This window comes from Malania oleifera, chromosome 11, assembly GCF_029873635.1.
Source record: "Malania oleifera isolate guangnan ecotype guangnan chromosome 11, ASM2987363v1, whole genome shotgun sequence".
NCBI lineage: Eukaryota > Viridiplantae > Streptophyta > Magnoliopsida > Santalales > Ximeniaceae > Malania > Malania oleifera.
The window spans coordinates 66,795,578-66,816,751 of record NC_080427.1 but is presented as its reverse complement, the minus strand read 5'-3'; the positions used below and the strand labels follow the sequence as shown (position 1 = coordinate 66,816,751).

The 21,174-nt window shown below is 35.3% G+C and overlaps 1 protein-coding gene and 1 long non-coding RNA gene across 4 annotated transcripts; both read left to right on the top strand.

The window, feature by feature from the left end:
* Positions 1-8,102: 8,102 nt before the first annotated feature.
* On the top strand, positions 8,103-16,304 carry LOC131168667 (dnaJ protein ERDJ3A). 2 transcript variants are annotated; one of them, XM_058128279.1, is made up of 7 exons: positions 8,103-8,315; positions 9,383-9,438; positions 13,057-13,130; positions 13,535-14,052; positions 14,139-14,477; positions 14,697-15,050; positions 15,510-16,304. In XM_058128279.1, exons 1-7 carry the CDS (start codon positions 8,229-8,231, stop codon positions 15,795-15,797), a joined length of 1,716 nt encoding a protein of 571 aa, XP_057984262.1. In that variant the 5' UTR covers positions 8,103-8,228; the 3' UTR covers positions 15,798-16,304. The 2 variants fall into 2 exon arrangements, with proteins under 2 accessions (XP_057984262.1, XP_057984263.1); XM_058128280.1 differs by lacking the exon at positions 13,057-13,130 and having other exon boundaries at positions 8,183-8,315.
* Positions 16,305-17,564: 1,260 nt separating this feature from the next.
* On the top strand, positions 17,565-20,049 carry LOC131168540 (uncharacterized). Of its 2 annotated transcripts, none has more exons than XR_009140326.1 (2): positions 17,565-18,474; positions 19,849-20,049. It is a non-coding gene; the product is annotated as an uncharacterized LOC131168540 (long non-coding RNA). The 2 variants fall into 2 exon arrangements; XR_009140325.1 differs by having other exon boundaries at positions 17,571-18,474; positions 19,631-20,049.
* Positions 20,050-21,174: the final 1,125 nt, after the last annotated feature.

The window sequence follows — 21,174 nt, the reverse complement described above, 5'->3', positions numbered from 1 at the left end:
TATGAGCATAAAACAAGTTCATTGCACCTACAATACTTTAATTAGTTATAGTTCATATTTTTCACTTATGAGCTTCGTTAGTGATTGATTTTCTAAATCTTAAGTATGTGCAAATAATATAATATGTTGTGCTTAAAAAAGTTTTTAACCTTAAGTACTTATAATAGTTCATTTATGCTTTTTCATCCTTTTAGCTATAACTGAAATATTCACCATGATCTGCATAATTAATATAGACTTTCAGATTATGCATCAAATCTTTAAGGTAGACATATCTATTTATATTTTATGAGTTAAACATGTCTATTATCAGAGCACATCACTTTTTTCTTTTAGGATTGGCTAACTTCAATTCTATAGGCTGTTGAGTCATTACTAATTCTTTTTATTTCAGCATAATTTATTTTTTTCAACTCCTAATAAACATAATACTTATACCTAAAATCTATGGTTCATGAACTAGTCTTTCATCTTGGTACCCTTACTTTCTTGGGTCCGGATGGTTTAACAAGAGATGTTTCTTTTACTTTCCAAACATGTTTAATTTTTACATCTTTCCTCTTTAATGGACATTCAAACTTTATATGTCCCTTCTTCTTACATAGGAAGCATATAGTGTGAGTATTAGCATTAGAGGAGGTGCTAGCATAGTTTTTTGAGGCTTTTGTAAAGTACCCCAAATAGAGGTTTTTTTTCTTGTATTTTCAACTCCATTAAACGTTATGCCTTCTTCATTCAAATATATTCTTTGTGCACTAATCATTCTATCAAAATTTTATTTTCCCTTAGTGAGGTTGTAGATGATTTTGTTTTGATCCTCAAATTTTCTCTTAAGATCTTAGATTTCAGAATTTTGTATATTTTTGCCTTTTTCTTGATTTTGAGACATTTTGCTGATTCAATTTTCTAGTTCAGAAATATGTCTTTTTCATCATCCATAGAAGTTTTGGACTTTAGATCTTCTAGTTCTTTTCTTTCCATTCTTGCTTTCTAGTTTATTGATTTTTAAATCCTTTTCTCTTTCAACAAGTTTTAGAGCTTCAAACTCTTTCATTACACCTTCATTCTTATTTTTCAATGATGTATATCTTTTAGTCACATTAACTAAAATCTTATGTACTTTGAATAATTTATTTTGAAGTTCTTCATAAGATGGTATATTTTCATCATTGGATTCGTCAGATGAATCATTGCAAGAATCATTGATTGATTTGGATGAAGAGCTTTCCTCATTGTCCCATGCCATATAGCAAGTAACCTCTTGGTCACTTGATTCATTATCTAAACTACTTGTACTCAAATTATCCCAAGTAGTTGCTTTCATTGCCTTTTTCCTTTTCTTTTTGGAATCTTTCATAAGTTTTGGACAATCTGATTTTATATATCAAACTTTCTTACAATTATAGCATGTTGGAGGTTTAGCTTTTGTTTTCTTTTTACTAATTTCCTTTTCTTCTTCTTCATCTGATTTTGAGTTCTGAATTTTTCTTGTAAATTTATTCTTCCTTCTAAGAATTTTTCCAAGTTTCTTAGATATGAAGGCTATTTCTTTTTCATCAATTTCTTCTTCATCTTCATCACTAGAGTTTTCGTTTGAAGCTTTAAAAGCAATTGATTCTTGAGCTTTAGCTTTTCCACTACTTTCGTTCATAGACATCTCATATGTGAGAAGGGGTCCTATGAGTTCTTCTAGAGATGTATTTTTGAGATTTCTTCCTTCCGTAATTGTTGTGACTTTTGGTTCCCATATTGGAGGAAGTCCTCTAAGGATTTTACGGATCATCTCATAAGTAGAGTATGTTTTTCCTAAGGCATTAAGAGAGTTTATGATATGTGTAAACCTTGTATACATATTTGTTATGGTTTCATCAAGGTTCATTTTGAAAGCCTTATACTCGCTCGTGAGCATGTCGATTCTCCTATCTCTAACATCTGTAGTTCCTTCATAGGTTACTTTTAGCTTATCCCAATTTTATTTGGCTGATTTACATGCTATGAACCTATTAAACTCATTAACATCTAAGACACAATATAGTGCATTCATGGCACTAGAGTTTACTTGCATCATTTTGTAATCTATGTTGGTCAAGTCTTTTTCTTCTTTAGGAACCTCTTTGCCATCTACAGTTTTAGTAAGAATGGAGTAACCATGTGTGACAACCTTCCATGCTTTCCAATCCATGGTTTGAATATATATCCTCATTCTTTGTTTCCAAAATGTGTAATTTAAACCACAACAGGAGACCAAGTTAAGGATTGACCCTCTCCAAGGGAGCTACTCCTAGGTGTGCCATATAGATCTTTATGTAGCTACTAGTTAGAATTTGCTACCACCCTACTCTGATACCAGTTGAACGTTAAGGTATAGTCCCAAGAGGGGGCTGAATTGAGTTTTTAAATTTTCTTTTAATTCTTTTCAAGTATTCTTAACCACTTGTTACTTTACCAATTACACAATATAGACTTATTTACTTATTCATTTCACAAACCAAAACACAACACAAGTAATCAAAAATCAATCAACCAAGAACCAATCAACAACTTTAAAGTAAACAACCGAAGATACCAAATTAAGATATGGTATGCAGCTTCTTGGCAATTCTCAGCTTTTACATGAATTCAAGATATATGCTTATTTGCAGCCCTGTAAATATATGTAAGCCTTGTATATATGGATTTGATTTCTCAATATGATACAAAATATGAAATCCAACACTCCTTCCAAGACCTTGGACTTTAAATAAACTTTCAGTTAATTAGTCTTGGATGTTAACCAATCAACACACCCCCTTACGGTTTCACCGCAATTTGGTATTGATCAACCAACATACTTCCTTTCTGTTTCTGCAAATCCTAAAAGAAAATTAATCTTTAGTTTATTTAATATTCAATCCACGTAGTGTATATGATCAAAAATTAAATTCAACCATGCAGTTAATATATGCTGGAATTTAAAGAGAGTAAGGAAGGAGAGTGACACCATGTTTTTTACGAGGTTCGGCTTATCCCCAGCCTATGTCCTCGCCTTAGGCCAATACAACCTAAGGATTCCACTATATCGTTCCTTTCCAGGCGGAACAAACCTTTACAAGCGATACCCCAAGCTCAGACACTCCTCCAATAGGCTAGAGCAACGTCTCTCCAAGTGATACCCCACACTTGGTCAATCCTTCAATATGCTAGAGCAACGCCTCTCCAAGTGATACCCCACACTTAGTCAATGACCCAACAACCTGGAATCGTCCAAGAACTACAAGAAACAGAAAACATGATTGTGTACAAAGACACTCTCACACAGAGCTGATTAGTACAATTCAAAAGCACTAATATACTTCAATATCTAAATATCAAACTGAAATAAGATTGAAGCTCAAGTTAGATTTCACCAATATCCTTCTCTAAATAAGGATCAGTAGTAGAAATCAGAGTAGGATGGATAAGCACTTCAGTATTCTCAGAAAATCAGATTTTGCAATGAGTGAGTAAGAGATAACTTTGAAAGAGCAAGTATGCTTTCAGCCTTTAAACTTATTTTTCAATTCTTGGTATGATTTGATTGGAAAAACCATGTATTTATAGGCTTAGAAAAGTAACTTCGTGTTGCCCAAGATTACTTGGAGTATCCTCCAAGTTTTTAGAAAATTTTGGGGCATAAAAAACCTTTATTTGAAATTTAAAATGTTTAAAATTTCTAATCGTTAACGGTGTTCAGACGACTGAAGTATGGGGTTCAGTCTTCTAATGTTCCTTAACACACTAAAACTTGAACTAGACATAGGGTCAAACAACTGAACTGAGGGTTTAGTCTTTTGAAGTCCCAAATCAGACGACTGAACTGAGGGTTCAGTATTCTGAGGGTGTACTGCCTCTTCTGTATTCCTTCAAAAAAATATTTAGTAGAATGAACTAATTCTTCAGTCTTCTGAAGTACATCTTCAGGCTTCTGAGGGTGCCCCTCAGTTGTCTGGGCATATCAAATTTAACTTTTTCATTTTAGTTTTCAAAAATCCTTTTTGCTCTCTCACTTTGATTTCTTATAAAACATTTTCTAGGGTTTTAAAATAAGGTCTCTAAGTCCATAATTAACCCTAAAAGAGCTTTCAACATATTTTCATAAGATATTTAAAACATGAAGTACTTACATCATATTTCTTAAAGCCTACTATTCTAAGCTTTGAAGTCTTCCATGATATTTTTGCTTTGACTCCATCTTGTCTTCAAGCTTTAATATACTTTAGCAAGTTCTCCTTCATGCTCTCATTCATGCTCTCATGATCTTCAAACTTTAATAGATCATCTTTGAATCCATGCCTTTTACGCTTCATTTGATCATCTTTCTTTAGAGTATAAGTTTGCATTGATCTTTGTGAGCACTTGACCTTATATTCTCATTCTTGAGTCCTGTTACATCATCACTTAACCAAATATGTTAAGTTCCTATGATCTATTATCATCAAAACAAGATATTAAGCCTTGTAAAACCAACAAAAAGTTTTTGCAATAATATTATAAGATGAAAATTTTTGTGTAAAATATAAACTTGAATATCTGCAAAGATTCAAACTTTAGCAAAAACCTTTCTCAAATAAACTTTTCGAGTACTAAAATAAAGATTTTTCTTCTCAATAAAAATATTATATATATGAGTTTGAGAGATGGAAAAACCTTTGATATAGATATTGAATCCAAAAATAAATCACTTATTGATCAAACCTTAATCACCACGAATTGCTTGCAAGATGTGTAAATGAATGATCTTTAAAGAAAAACTGAGATAATTTGCCCAAAGAATATGAATTTAGTAGAGTGTTGGCAAAGTATTTGGAATGGAAGCACACTTAGCACAAGATAACAAGATTAATCTCTCTAAAGTATTTCTTCTTGTGTCTTTAAGGTCTAGGGTATGTTTAAATAGTGTTCTCGCTATCAGATGAAGTTTTGGCCGTTGGATTATGAAGATTAAACATTAATCTGTCCGAATTTGTGTTGGAACATCATTCTGCACCACGACCTTCGTCGACGAATGGGAACGTTTGTTGACGAGTGTACAACACTCGTTCGTTGACGAGGCCATAAGTTCGTCAACGAGAGCACTGTCTGAACTTTTTGGGCTCTTGGTATTTTTTCATTGACGAGAGAAAACTGTTCATCGCCGAGTGACCTTCATGCATTTGTTGACGAGGCCTCTAAAATTTGCCTCTGAACATTCATTCAACTTAGAACTAATGTAAATGAATCTTTCATGAAATGCATGAGTCCTAAGGTCAGTCTAGGGAATATTTGAATTTCGAATTATATCATATGATATATGTAAATACATTCAATTCTAAATACCCATTCCCATTGAAGATCTGGAACTTGAAACCTACTTCTTCATCCTTTTATTCTTCTAGTTCCATGGATTGAGTCAATTGATATGTACTTTAGATTCCTTATGGCTTCCATATTAAGCTTACCATTCATGCATTCTAAATCATAATTCTGTTCACAAACTCAATTGCACCGGTTAAATACCAAGTGATTTTTTATTATCAAAATAGGATTGGACTCATAGAGTCAACACGAAGTTTGCCCTAAGGTCTATCTATGACTTATCTGAGCATTAAGTCATATCATGCAGGATGTATGCATTTATTACAGACCAAAATATAAAGACCTAAATGCATATACAAATTAAATGAAGTGTTTTCTTCTTTTGCTCTTCTGCGTGGAATACACCTGAAATGCATAAACTTTAAGTCTTATAGACTTCCATTTTCTCATATCTTATGTCCGTGTTGAAATGTAAACTTGTTGACACACTAAGTGCACACATAAGATATAGATGCTTTGTCAGCATCAAAATAGGGATCGAACTCAAAAAGCCAACAGCAAATAAAACAACAAAATGAGTTACATGGTTTGATAATGCCTACATCCATGGGAGCAATTGACAAAGTACTTTACTATCTTGGTGTCAAAAGACACTTACAATGATCTTCTTACAATGAAAATACACCCAAAATAGTGTATACATAAAGTTTTCAGAGGGTTTCCCTCCAAATCCCAACCAACTTTGCATACATTGTTCAAAATTCAAAAATTTGCGCTAAGTTCTTGAGCCAAATCATCGATGGATTGGGCCAAATCGTCAACGATTTTAGACAAAATGTAAATTGTCTGAATTTTGGTGCCAAACCATCGATGGTCCTAGCCAAACTGTTGACAGTTTCCTTATTGCTACTCAACACTTATGATTTTTCCACTATGTTGTCTTCTCCTTGTGTATGCATCCAATCAAGTACATGAGCCACATATCACAACAAAAAGCAACTTCTATAATCCTCGATCTCCATTCACTTAATTCATGAGTTATGATCTTCATTAGTATTGAAACTGAATAAAAAAAATTGGTAAATTTGACATTAATAATTCACAGAGAGGTGAATTTTATATATTATATAGGATGCTATTTCCCTTACATCGTATTTATATATATTTTTTCACTTAATCTCTATTATTAAAAACGAAATATTCACTTTTTAGACTAATTTTTACATTACCCAAACTACTCGTAAAACTATTAACAATTTTTCAAAAATGCCCCTATAACCACTTATTACTAGTAAAAACATCTCAAAACACCCTTATGACTACGCACAGTTACCCAAAATGCCACAGCTATAGAGCACACACGGAGTGTACCGATGACTAGTCTCTACTATTAGAAAAAGAATTTTTCTTTCTAGGGCTAGTTTTTAAATTACCTAAAACACTCTTATAACTATCAATAATTTTATCAAATTAACACTTAGTTATAACCACCAATAACTACCTAAAATATCTCAAAATACTCTTATAATTGTCCATATTTATCCAAAATGTCCCAAAGCCGTGGAGCATGTACAAATGCCTCTAGCTAGTTGTATATAAAAACTTTGATTGATGGTTACTTTTTTATTTTTTTTTCTCTTTTTCTAAGTAGTTCAACTTTATAAAAAAATAATAGGTTTTTAGTGGCCAAATAAGTTTCTTGTTAGTTAAAATTTTCTTATAATTTTCATATTATTTTTGATGCATTATTTGCACGTCCAACCAAGACAACTAGTTTTAGCGGAAAAAAAAAAGTTCAACTTAGAATATAATAAAATATCTGGCCAACTTTTTGCACTAAGAGTATTATTATACTTAAATTGTACAAAAAAAAAAAAAAAATACTATATCTTCCATTTTCAATTTTTCATACAGAAAACCATAATGCGGTATGTAAAAATAAAATATAATAGGATAAATTTGTTCTTTATAAATTGATATATTGACTTTATAATTTTTTATTATCATATATGAACGTACCTAACTACCAAATATTGGACAATGACATCTCAATGTTCATTTGATGAACTTTAAGGGGGTGTTTGGTACAAATCATAAAAAGGTATTTGGTTCTCTCATGAAATGTCATTTTTGAGAATTGAATGTTCATCTTATGAAATTTTGTTTATTTGATTTGCGTTGTAAGTTTTCTAAAGATATATGCATAGTTTTCATCTCAATCAAAAAAATAAAAAGAATAACTATATTTTAAACAAAAAATTTGTTAAGAATACACAATTAAATCCACATCATAAATTTTCAACAACCATAAATTGTAAAAATTTAACGCTTAAATAATCAATTAACCTAAATAATAAGAGCAATACATTGTCTAAACATTAATTATTATAATATTATAATATAATTTTTTTATTTTATTAATAATTTATTGTTTTGAATATAAGCATTATTGTCTAACATGCTAAAATAATTAGGGGTTGTTTGGGATCACAGTAAAAAATTATGAAAATGAAAATAAGAAACAAAAGCTAAAAATCAATTACAAAAACTGAAAATTGAAAATTAGCAACATGTTTTTGATTAATTTTTCCGGTAAACCAGGGTTAAGCGAGAGGTAACAAAGAACAAGAGGGCCCACACAAGTTGCACCATGATACCATAAAGAATTCTGAAATCCTATTGGTCGAACTTCGTGGGATCACCACAACGCGCCACGTGCGCCTAACGCTCCGAAGCCTCTGGACTGTTCGACTTAAAAACTCCAATAAATCTATAAATGCGACCCTCCTTCGAATGCACCTCCCTCCCTCGCTCCCTCCCTCGTCCCGTTGCTCCCGAAACGTGCACTCTGTTCGCCGATTCTGTATTCGCGAAGGTTCCGGTTGCTCTCAATCCCTAGATTTCAATCCGCGACGATGCCCATGCACTTGAGGCTTCCGGTCTTTCTTTTGGCCTCGCTGATTTTCTTCGCCGTAGAAGCAAAGAAACTCGATCCCTACAAGGTAAGATCATCGAAGTTCTGAACGATTCTCGAGGTTCAATGTGTATAGGTTGCCCCAATTTTGTTTGTTGTTTTTGCGGCCGAAAAGTCGCATTCGGTGGTTGGGAGTAGATGGTCAAATCAAGGGTTCTCCGCTGATAGTACTCTCTGGATTTCTGCATTATTTCCGAATTTTATTTATATCTGGATTAAATGAATAGCTTGTCTTATGATTTGTGGACTTTATTCTTTTCATTTTTCTTCTTTTTGGTATTGGTGTAGCACGCAATGACCTGTAATTAACATGTCTTGTTGCATGATCATGATACTTCCAAGAAATGGAATATATATATATTTATCAATGGAGGATAGCCGTTGGGAATAATTCGAAATTTGGTGCGTTTAAGACTGGAGGGATTAGGATCACTAGGCTATAAAGAACACAGTTTTAGTAGTTTCTTGGTTGCGCTTTTATACGAGGATTAAACATTTGGATCGTTGGATAGTTCTGGATGCCCCTAAGGTACTGGTGCTGAAGGATTAGGGCCATTAGACTAAACTGGACAGGTGATGACGGATTACGAAAAAAAATAGGCAAGCAGTAGAGAGTAGCTGCGTGAAACTTGATTAAATGTATGGAAACTTTTGTTAATCTAAGTTGCTTCAACTATAATTAAGCCATTCAGAAATGGATTATAAGTACGTAATGGGGTTGAAGTAGTTTTTTGCTATATTTTTGTGTTAGCGTCATCTGTATTATGTTACTAATTACAATGAATGGATTGAAAATGATATAGATGCGTCCTTGTATCATCAAATAATTTAAAAAAAAAAAAAAACGTGAAGGTAGAATTTATGACAATTTTTAGAATTTAAGAATTTGTTGGAGTATTAGATGTTATGTAAGAAAATGAAAGCCGTTGAAGGAATGCTGAATTGATTCACTGATTGTTTGTTTCATGCAAAGTTAATATTTTTCTTTTTGAATGATTGGTACATGCAAGGTCTGCTTTATTTATTTTAATAATTTTTACACATTATTTGTTGTTTTCATCTGTGTGATTCTTATGCATTTTACCTTTTCATCAGGTTCTTGGGATTGAGAAAAATGCAAGTCAGCGTGAAATTCAGAAAGCTTTTCACAAGTACGCTCTTAAGAGTCTTTGACTTTGTGGCTTTATAGTTTTCTGGCATCTTTGTTTAAATTTTGTTCCTAATTTTGGATTATAAAGTCGCATAATTTCATACTTTCAACTCACTGCATAATTATCCTGCTGTTATAATGGAAAAAGTTTCCAAATGTCCAGAACAAGTATGTTGGTTAGAGTTTGCTAAGCAACTATTCCACCAAAAAACTTAAAATGTTAGATTTTGGGCCACAAATGTGTATCATACCTTATTTGAGAATGCCTCTTCATACTAACAAGAAAAGGGGAAGGAGGGGGCATGGGTTGGGGAGTCAAGATCAGACCTCTTTAACAGCATGCTTTGATCTAATTGCTTTGTAAGTCATTGCTCAGTTATGTTGTTCTCTTACCTGTTTTGCGTTTAAATAAGTTATGAAGAGGAGGAAAATTAAATTAGTCATCATTCCCTCTCTTTACCTCCCTTCTCTTTTTTAGCATGGTGGATTTATTTTCTTGCTTTTGACATTGAATTTGCATGGATTTTAGATCGTCAACTGTCATCTAATTCTGAAATAATGACTGATATTGCATTATTAAGAAAATTAAAGTAATTATGCATCATTATCTCTCTCTCTCTCTCTCTCTCTCTCTCTCAATATGTTGATACTAATTTTTCCTAATTTTGAAAACGATGTTGCATGTGTTTCAATTTTCAACATACATTGAAAATTCAAATCAGCACTAATTACTTTTTTGTTGTTTCTTCTTTTCATTGTTGAGAAAAATAGTAAAGAACATATGTGATAAACCTATTTGTTATAGAGTGTTTTACTTCAACGAAAGTATGCATAGGCATGATATTGGTGAGGGTAGCTATGGATTTGGCCGGCCAGTGTAATCCTTTACATTCTATTGGTCCTAGTCTTAAACCTAGAAGATGGTTACTAAGCTTGGGCTTTGCCTAAAAGACAACTTTACTTAACGTTAATTGAAAAAAGGAAGGAAAAAAGGGGGTGAGGGGAGGAGGGATGTACGTGTGTGCGAGTTAGGGTGCTAATAACAACTTTTGGATGTCACTAAGCACTATTGGACTTGATTTAAACTTTAAAAGTCTAAACATGTATCCCTGGCCATAGAAATCTTATACCTAGCCTAGGTGTGGATCAAAGATGGGCTCTCCTTGGCATAATGGTGGCACTATCTTGATGTCACTTTTGAGGAAATTTTCCATTAGTTGTCATAGAGAAAATCAAGCAATAAGCAGTTACAGTGACCATAACCCTTAGGCCTTAGCTTTGGTTTAGGCCCTTGCCCTAGTGGTAGTCAAGGGTACGTGGCAGAGTTTGATGGTAAGTGTGTATATGTATCTATGTGTGTGTGTGTATCATAAGTCTTCTTAAAAAAACAAAAAAAAAGGTAGCCCAGTACAAACCTCTTACGCATGTGGTGTTTGTGGAAAGGTCAAACCACAATTGATAAGTCTTCTAATAATTAATATTTAGACAATTGATAATCTTTTAAATTTGATAATTTTTAATAAACCAACTTTTTTTTTGTTTGATTAGTACTCGACCTAATTAAAGTATAAGTTCATGCTCTGATGTTATAGTCCCACAGCGGATGTGTGCTGGGAAGATCTTGGATTTATAAGGAGGGTTTGGGTTCCAACTTAGTGATGCGCCTTTTATAGGACATACTCATGAGGTCAGTGGGTCAAAGCGGACAATGCCTCATCGAAATTGGGCTCATGACTGTTATATTTGGGATCAGAGCCACTGTGGGGGTACTATCATGTGAGTAGATTTGTCTTGGGAGTATATTATCATGTGAGTGGATTCTACGTAGAGATGTAAACCATTTTGACAAGAATGTTAGAGATCGGACAAGAGGGCCTGTCATGGTCTCACATCGAATGTGTACTAGGGGGATCACACTGGCAAGGATGTTAGAAATCATATGGGAGAGTTTGTCACGAACTCACATCGGATGTGTACTAGAAAAATGGCGTTGACGAGGACGTTAGAGATTTGATGAGAGAGCTTGTAATGGTCCCTCATCGGATGTATTCGAGGTTGATCTTGAACTTATAAGGAGGGTTTGAGTTCTATCTAAGTAGGACGCCTTTTATAGGATAAACCCGTGAGGCCAGTGGGCCAAAGCGGACAATACCTTATCGAAGTTGGACCCAGGACCGTAACACTTGACAATGCATGTTGGTCTATTCAATGCTCTAGGGCCCTTGTCACATGTGAAGAGGCAAACAAATTGAACTTGAACGGGTTTATAAACACAAACTAAAGTAAGTGCATATGATAATTAGACATAATTGGGGAAAACACAAATAACATGACTTGAACAAGGATCTCTGAGGACGAAAGAAGGGATATAGAAGGTTAGAGAAACTAAAAAGGGATTAAATCAAAATTGCATTAGTTTGATGAAAGAAGGGATGATATAGAAGGTTAGAGAAACTAAAAAGGGATTAAATCAAAATTGCATTACTTTTACTGCTCATTTACATTGTAAGTCACCCAAAGAAATAATTGCCAATAGAAGTCCAAACGACCGGAAAAGCACAAATTTCAGTTTAGAAATTTATAAAATTAAACTGTATTTGAGAAGTGTTGCCAAGATGAACCATTGGTCCTGGAAGTTATCAGCATCCTTTTTAGGCTTAGCTTAGGATTAAATTTTTTTTTTTTTGGCTTAACTTCTAGTTTGATAATGCATCATGATCATAGATGGTGACTGTTAGATTACCAATTAACCTAAAACCTTATGTTGTTAGATTGGGGGCTAATGGCATATAATAAGCCTTACACACTCCCCTACATGTGCAGCCCGATTACATGTGGAGAGATTAACAATAAATGAATGACACACCTGATTTTGGTGCATATAATTTTTTAACAAACTTACAGTAAATGCGGGTAGTTAATTTAGAACCCAAGACCTCCTAGCAACTACAAATTTGATTATATGTTAGGCTACCACTCTGGCTAAAAGCTTAAGCTGTTAGGTTGAGAGCCAACACTGTATATCAAGCCTCAGTAGAGGTTTTATTTGGTTCAAACACATATTTGCCTAAACTCATGTTTGAAGTAAAAAAGTGAATATGTCGAGCCCAATATGACATTGGGCTAAAAAAAATGTGTTTGTTTTCTGCTAGGTGTTGTTCAGATGCATGTTTGGCCTCTGAACAGAGTAACAAAAAGGGATGAAGTGGATAAGTCATGTTAGGCTTTGACCGAGTAGCAGCATTTACATCCCCTCCAACTGAAGTTACAGGTGAGATGGTGCTTGTAGTGGTGGTAATTGGCTGATTGAGATGATAGGGACAGGAGGAAAGAATAATTCTTAATTATTAATTAGTTAGTTCAATACCTTTTTGCAGTGCTTCCAGATCAATTATAATTTTTTATTCAATAAATTTCTTCTTTTCTTTGTCTTGTGAAGGTGCATTACTAAATATGATTTCGTTGATCATCAGTTCTTAGTTTTTCTTTGTTCTCCTTCTTGAAGTGTGAAGAACATTAGGAGATGTGCTTTAAATAGTGTTTTATGAAGGTTCGTATGCTTCCTTGTGACTTATCCCAGCTCCTTGTACTTTTCCTCTTTATTATTTTTCTTTTCTAGGCTTTCTCTTCAATATCATCCCGACAAAAACAAAAACAAAGGTGCTCAAGAGAAATTTGCTGATATTAATAATGGTATAGTACTCTAATTTATTTATTTTTTCCGTATTTTCCTTTGTCCTTTATTTTTAAAATCATTTCCCAGATACAGTTTCTTTAATGCTTATTAAGTTATATTTTCGTCTTTTATAGAAATAAAATATATAGATGCAAAACAATACCTTGTTCAAAATTACCACTATTCTTATTCTTTTTGCTACTGATCAGAAGTCCATATTGGTGTTGAAATTTTTTGAAATGCTAAATTAATACATTATTTGAGCTACGTCTTTAAGACATGAACAATAGGGAGTTGTCATTAATCAGTTTAGGATTAGGTGGAGGAAAGTGTGGTTCTCCATATTTCAGAAGTATTTTTCCCTGCGTGTTATTTTTTGGTATAAATATTGATCTGCTTCCACTATTAAAATAATTTTCAGCGTATGAAATATTATCTGATGAAGAGAAGAGAAAGAATTATGATCTCTACGGGGATGAGAAGGGCAATCCTGGATTTGAAGCTGGCAGCCCTGGGGACCGTGGAGGATATACCTTCTTCACAAGTGGTGGACAAGGCAACAGTGGGTTTCAGTTCAGACCGGATGACTGGCAAAGTATGGGTGGTCATGGACAATCTGGGGCATTCTCATTTTCGTTTGGCAACCCCAGCGGCAAGAGTTCATTTGGTTTTGGCCTGAATGATGTTTTTTCTAATTTTTTTGGGGGCAATCCAAATGCTGGTGGTCACTTTGGTGGTTTTGATAGTTCAACAAAGTCTAAGCCTGGGTCTATGGGTTCTAAGAGCATCCAGGCTGTAAATTCACAGGTGTTTAAGAAAGAAATAACTGACCAAGGTATCACTTGGCTTCTGTTCTCTTACACACCTACATTGAAGGGGAATCAATATTATGAATCTATTGTAGAGGAGGTAGCCAGCTCATTACAAGGAGCTTTAAAGGTACTTCTCCAGTTCATTTTTCCTTGGACATTCAGTTTTATTGATTATAGCAGTTGTTCATAATCATTTTTCTCCTTCAATGCCAGGTAGGAAGCATAAATTGTGAAAAGGAGCAGTCTTTCTGTAAGGACCTTGGCGTGTATCCCCGTAGAGCACCAAGGATATTTCTCTATTCATATAAAACAAGTGACAGTGGTTCTTTGATAGAGTATAATGGTGACTTGGTTGCAAAAGGTTTGAAGATCTTTTGTCAAGATCACTTGCCGAAGTTTTCAAAGCGTGTAGATTTGGATAATTTTGACTTCTCTCATACTGTGGATGGGCTGCCTAGGGTGATGCTTCTCTCTATGAAGAAAGATACACCTGTGATTTGGCGAGCTCTAAGTGGCTTGTTTTACAAACGCTTCGTCTTCTATGATGCAAGGGTAAGTTACGGTGGCCTGTTATCCCTTTATTTATTTATTTATTTTACACCAAACAAATGGTGTAGCAGATTTGAATTATAAACTTGTTTAAGTATTATCAACTTATACGTATCCATCGCATTTATTTGTTGGGAAGGTTTAAGAGGAAGTATGCTCAGTACTCCTTACCTGATAATTTTGAGAAAGTTGTTTTTTTAAAAATAATTATGTATTTTGCAGGTTCGTGATGTTTCTGATCCGATGGTGAAAAATTTAGGAGTAGATGCACTTCCAGCTGTTGTTGGATGGCTACCAAATGGGGAGAAGAAAGTCTTAAAAGCAGGGATTTCTGTGAAAGATTTGAAATCTGCCATTCATGATCTTAGCGTCTTGCTTGATGGTTTTGAAAGAAAGTGCAAGAAAGTTGCTTCAAATCAGGCTAAAAATCCTGAGACTGAGTCGGTTGATAAAAAGATACCTCTCCTCACAGGTTCAAATTTTGATGCCCTATGCAGGGAGAGGACTCCTGTTTGCATTATTGGTGTATTCAGATCGCCAAGAGCAAGGGAGAAGCTGGAATCCATTTTATTAATGGTAAGTCGAATTTTTGTTACCAAGATCTCTAAATTGATTGCTGGTGACTTTGCTCAGGGCATTAAAATTTGGAAGGTAATGATTAATGATTCAATGCTATGCACATGTGTGTGTATATGTGTGTGCATGCACGCGCATACAGACATAGGTCTATATATGTAAAAATAGCACAAACTTATTTATGGAAAAATTAGACAAATTATGAATTAAAGTTTGCACAAGGGAATTTATAGCGGTCAAACAAGTGCATTACATTTGGCTTGATCTAGACTGTCTAATGACTTATCACTTCATATTTGCATATTTAGATGACTAATGAATAAAGCAATTGCGTATACTGGATCTATTCCGTTCCATGTTGCATCCTTATATTGTACGATAGAATATTGTTGAAAATTTTTTATCAATGTCAAATCTAAGATTTATTTTTCTCATTCATTGCATGATCTGTGCTTTCAGGTCTCGCAGAAATCATTGACTAGGCGACAGAACACAGCCTCTAGCTCAAGAGATTCTATTTCGTATGCTCTTCTGGATGCTACCAAACAGCCAGCATTCCTAAATGCATTTGACAAATCTGGATTTAAATCGCTGGATAAGTTCTTGGTGGCTTACAAACCTCGGAAGGGGAAGTTTGCAGCATTTGTGAGTGAAACGACTGCAGAGGAAGTAGAGAAGTTTATCAGCTCAATCCTTAATGGGGATGTACAATTCAGCAAAACACGACAGAAGCCCATGCTTAAGTGAGTGAGCAAATGGTGGCAATGTGGAACTGCACAGTTTCTAAATTCAATGTACATGTAGGTGCGTCAACAATTTTGTGATTGATCATATTTAGAGTTACGGCACATGGAAGGTTGAACTTGGTGTGATAGCAAGTGCTCGTCTTTCATTGTACACGATAGCATTGGCCTCCCCGGAATTGGGGATGAGGCTGGTCACTGAGCCGACTTAAAACTCAAGAGCACAGCGGCTATGCTGGGTTGCTGTAACTTCTACATTTTCATCAGTTAAATGTACAAGTAGAGGGCAGTTTTTACCATTTTAGTTTTGCCACTTACTTGGATGTGTACAGATGGGTTGAGTCAGAGAAGTTTGTGTGGTTGAGATTGCTGTTTATTTTATCCTCATGAGTGCACAAACACTGTAATCCATTTGAATGTATGATCCGTACCATCGTCTCCTGTATTGTATACCCCCCACCCCGTTTTTTTTAATTTAATAATAATAAAAGTAATAAAATATTTTTGCTCTCGCGTGATGGTTTCGTTATTGTGAATTGAATTATGGTTATTAAATTGAATATGGGGTACTTTGTAATATTAACATTATGGTTATAAAATGATAATTGATCGCCATTGTCGCGACATGCTCCTGGGTGCGGCGGAATGCACAAAGAGAGTGCTGTCTCAGGGTATGTGAATCGGAAAAGGTGTAAAGATAATATTTTTGTGGAAAACATGGTGTGATGGAATCGCCACTATTCTTTTGAAGTGTGGTTAGGACATTTAATTACTACTCTATTAAGGGTAAAATCGATCTGCGTTAATAAAGTCGGGCTTGAGAGTTTGATTATGCGAGAGGAATGTATTAGCACCCTTTACACGCTCGTTCTTACGAACGGTACATAATTAATTAAAAATTATCCTAAAATAAATTTAATAAGTCTTAAAAAATTACTCCCTATCAAAGAGTGTAAAGAAATGCATAAAATAAAATATAAAATAAGTATTTCCTCAGAATCGGGGCATACCATACTCCGAAGAGCTCATGCCTCCCTTTGTGATCATCGGGATCGAAAAAATGAGAAAATAGAGTACAAAATAAACTCCCAACATTTTGAAATTTTATAAAAATTTTCTAAGTATGAAAATACTATTTTGGGAGGTTTGATACTTCAAAAAGGTGTCAAAAATGATCTTCAATCCCAAAAAATATCTTCCTTGATTATGAGTTTTTCTATATTTTCGTGATTTTTCCAAGTGTAAAAACCCTTCTTGGTTGCAAATATATTTTTGGGAATTTTTGGTATTTTCTTGATTTTTATGATTTTTAACATTTTTTGTTAATTTCGAAATCAAGCTCATAATATGAAAGCAAGAAAATAAATAAAAAAAATATTTTTATTTTTTTGAAGACTTCCCTAAATTTTTTGTGATTTTTCTACAGTTTTTACTAATTTTGTGGATTTTGAGTGGATTTTAAATGAATTTTTTGAATAGTCCGGTTGAACTGGTCAAACGTTGACCGATCTTTGGGGGGGTGGGCGTGGGGGAAATTTGTTTAAGTTCTTGATCAAACCATTACACGTGTCAAGTATGGAATGGTTGGGTATCTGCGGAGGAGATTGACAATGCGGCGATATCTCAAACGTCCTTGGAAAGGACGGATCCAATGGCTAGGAGAGAGCCACGCCGAGCCACAATACGCGGAGAGCATTACGCCACATGTCACCCATTGATGGTGACACGTAGCCCTTAAGCCAAATCATATAAAAACTTTTATTTTTCATTCTTGCTCATTTTTTCTATTTCTCTCTTGCATCTCTCCCAATCTCCATTCTCTTCTCTCCTTTCCTTTTCCTCTGCGAACAGCCCCCAAAGCCCTAGCCAACGCCCCTGTCTCTCTGCCATTTCAGCGGTTTCCATACTCTCCTTCGCCGCATACTTTTGCGATTTCTCCACCTACACAAGGCGACTGAGAACCGGTTCTTACCGGGCCATGATCCGACCGCGGTCTTAGCATTCTCTCACTCAGAGTCCGACTCCTGCTCTGAAGCCGGCAAGCGACGGTCCTCTGGCAAAGACTCCCGCCTTTGGTAGCGATGGTTGTTCATTTGGTTCTTGCTGCCCCATTTCAACAGCGAGAGAGAGAGAAGTTGTGCAGAGGCTGAGATTTAACCGGCGCAGTCGCCATAATACTCCAACAACCAGTTCTTGTCCTTCTCCCTCCTTAAACCACCATTAAAAAAACATCCATTTTTTGAGAAAAAAAAAAACAAGATATTTCCAGAGAAATAGGAACAGTAACCCCTCCTAGATTCAAAACAAAAGGAAGGAAAAAAACCTAAACTACCGAGGAGAGGGAGATTGAAGAGCGAGGAGGAGAGGAGAGAGAGGTGGCGGCTTGAAGAAGAGTTGTTTTAGAAGAAGAGAGAGTGGCATTGTGTTATGTATATATTATTCTCTCTCTCTCTCTCTCTCTCTCTCTCTCTCTCGTGCGAAGACGCCTATCTGCAACCTTAGATCCCCGAAAAAAAAAACAAGATCCCTTAGCAACTCTCCATTTGTTTTTTTTCTGCTATTTCTTTGAGGCTCACCCTCTCTAAAAGATTCAACCGAAGGCCCAACTTTCTTTCTCTATCTTTGTCTCTTTGCAATTTCTGAAATGGTGAAGTTGGAATTCGGGTTCTGAACACCAAAAGGTAATCTTGGGAGCGAGATTGGGTACAAGAACTAAGAAAGTGTTCAACTAATTAGTTTGTTGAAGGCGAGGCCAAGCTAAGTCCCCCCTATTCTTTCCCAGTTTTCTTTTATTACCATTCATTTTTCATTTTTTGAGATGTGTGAGTTTGGAAATCTGTGATGATCCGGGTATCCGTGGTTCGGATGTTGTTTTGGTCTTGGGGACTGATTCAGTGCTTGTATGAGATTTGATCATTGGGGTGCTAGGGTTCTTGGGTTTCTTGAAAGTTAGGGTTTCAGAGTGAAGGTAGACCCGGTGAGTGGTGCCTGCGAGTCAACCCAGTAGATGAGTAGACTCAAGTATACCCGAGTGAGCCACGTGGAACTCTGGTACGTGTAGGGGTTAGGTTAGTGGGGGACTGGGCTTTTGGTTTCTTTAGAAATGGGCTTAGGGTGTTCTTCTAAAAATGGGCTTTGAGTTGGGTTAAAAGAATGGGCTGGACTCCAAAAATTTAGAATGGGTTGATTTTTGAAAACAGAATGGGTTGGTTTTAATAAAAATTAGAATGAAGTGGGCTTGGGTTAAAACCGAAATGGGCTTTGGCTTAGGAAAAAAAAAAAACATGGGTCTGACTTCTTTAAAAACACATGGGCTTCAGGGGGTTTTATAAAATGAGAGCTGGGTTAAGAATCAAAATGGGCTTGGGAGTGAGTCTTCAAACACAATGGTCTGAACCCAAGTTTGGGTTCGGGTCTTAGGGATTCTGATCCGGGTCCGAGGGAGCTTCCATTATGAGTTCAAAAATTCAGGTTCAGACATGAGCCTGAACCTGAGAGGAGGCACCTGCATATGCTCACAATGACATGAATGGAATCAATTTAGAACCATAGGGTTTACGATAGTGACCCTTCTCTTTTCCTCCTCTGGTTTTCTTTCCTTCTTCCGTATCTGTTTGCTTGAGGGTCTGTTTCTTTGGTCTGGTTCTCTACTTCCAGGTCCTCTGGTCTAGTTCTATGCTCCTCCTTCTTCTAACCCCTCTGCTATCAGCTCTCTGAATATGTCTCTCTTAATTTCACAAAAAAAATTTATGCTCTCTGCTTTTTTTCCCCTATTTCTGTAGCACTTTGCTATCTCCTCCCCTTCCTAATTTCTGTATTTTGTCTCAATTCTCACAGGGTGTCACTATGCCTCTCTGAGTCCTCTTTCTTTAGTGCCGGACTCCCTATTTATAGGGAGTCTGGGGGTCCTAATTGGCGCCAAAAGCTCGAACAGAGTTCCCCTCTAACCAATCCTGGCAGAGAATATTTTTTCTCTCATGTGATTTGTTTTTATTTTCTTTTATTTTTGAATTTTTGTTGCTAACTAACTCTCCCTATTTCCCTTTTGTGCGTAGGTGAGTGGAAGATGCTTCCAACTAGCACCTGAGGATTGGAGGGGATTTTTTATTACTTTCTATTTTATTTTATTTTATTTTTTATTTTGGATGTATTTGCTGTACAAGATGTACCACGGTCCCTTCAGCACTACAACTATTCATTATAACATTCCTGTATCTTTGGTTTTTATCTTTTTTAACTTTTGAAGAACTTTTATACTCTTATGTGCATCATCCCTTTGTACCTCTTTGGGCGTGTGCCCCTCTCATTTTGTGATGGAATGTGTTTTTGAATTTTTACTAGAAACCCAAAATTCACAGTTGACTTTTCAAAGGAAAATTCTGGTAATAAAAATGGCTTTGAGACCCGATTAAAACCCGGTTTTAAAAATTGAGGGACTTATTGGGAATTTGAAAAGCTCGATTTTAAAATAAAAATTCGAATGATTTTATTTAAAAAATTTCTAGACTCAAACTAAAGAAATGGACGACTGGACTTTCAAAACAAGGACAGCACTTGCAACTTAATAGACTGGATTAAAAATTTTGTAGACCTTAATTATGGGGATTTGATAGAAGAAAACTAATTTTGAAATCAACCTAAACTTAAAAGGACTCAATTTTGGGATGTTAAAACTCAGTTCCAAGTCTAAGTTGGTTTTGACAAATATAGGACCTTAACTAATGAAAAGAGATCAATTTTGCAACTAAAGAAAATTATGCTAGAATTACACAAGCTGGGTTTTAATAAGACTTGAACTATTCAAAAGGGACTCAATTTTCTTGAAGAAGGGGACTTGGGATTTTCATTTTGAAAAAGAGGTTCTATTCAGACTAAAAGCCAACTCTTGTTATACTAGGTTTTCTTAGGGCCGTCTGGTTAAAATTGGGGTGTCTAAAACTACCCCTTTTTGTAGGTTTTGTTGCTTCATAGTAATAGTAGGAACTCTCCTACGTGTTAGCCTTACCGTGATCTCAAGAGAGGGGGGGGGGGGTGTGAATTGGTACTTTTAAAATTTAAGCTCTAGGTAAATTTCCTAACAGTAGTATATTCACAATCCTATGGTCAATCTAGTGCAAGTAATGTAATTCAGTTGTAATATGTACCAGCAATTAAATATGGTAGTCTAATTAACAACACAAGCATCAGAAAGCAATAAAGGAACAGTGACATGCAGAAATGTTATCGAGGTTTGGCCAATTGTCTACGTGCCTGCCTTGACTAACAAGCATAAGGATTACCACTATAATTGCTCACTTAAATGGGTGAAGCGACACCTAAACAAACCAAGTCAATTAGAACATGGCTGACCTCAACCTTTACAACCAATCCTTACCGGACTA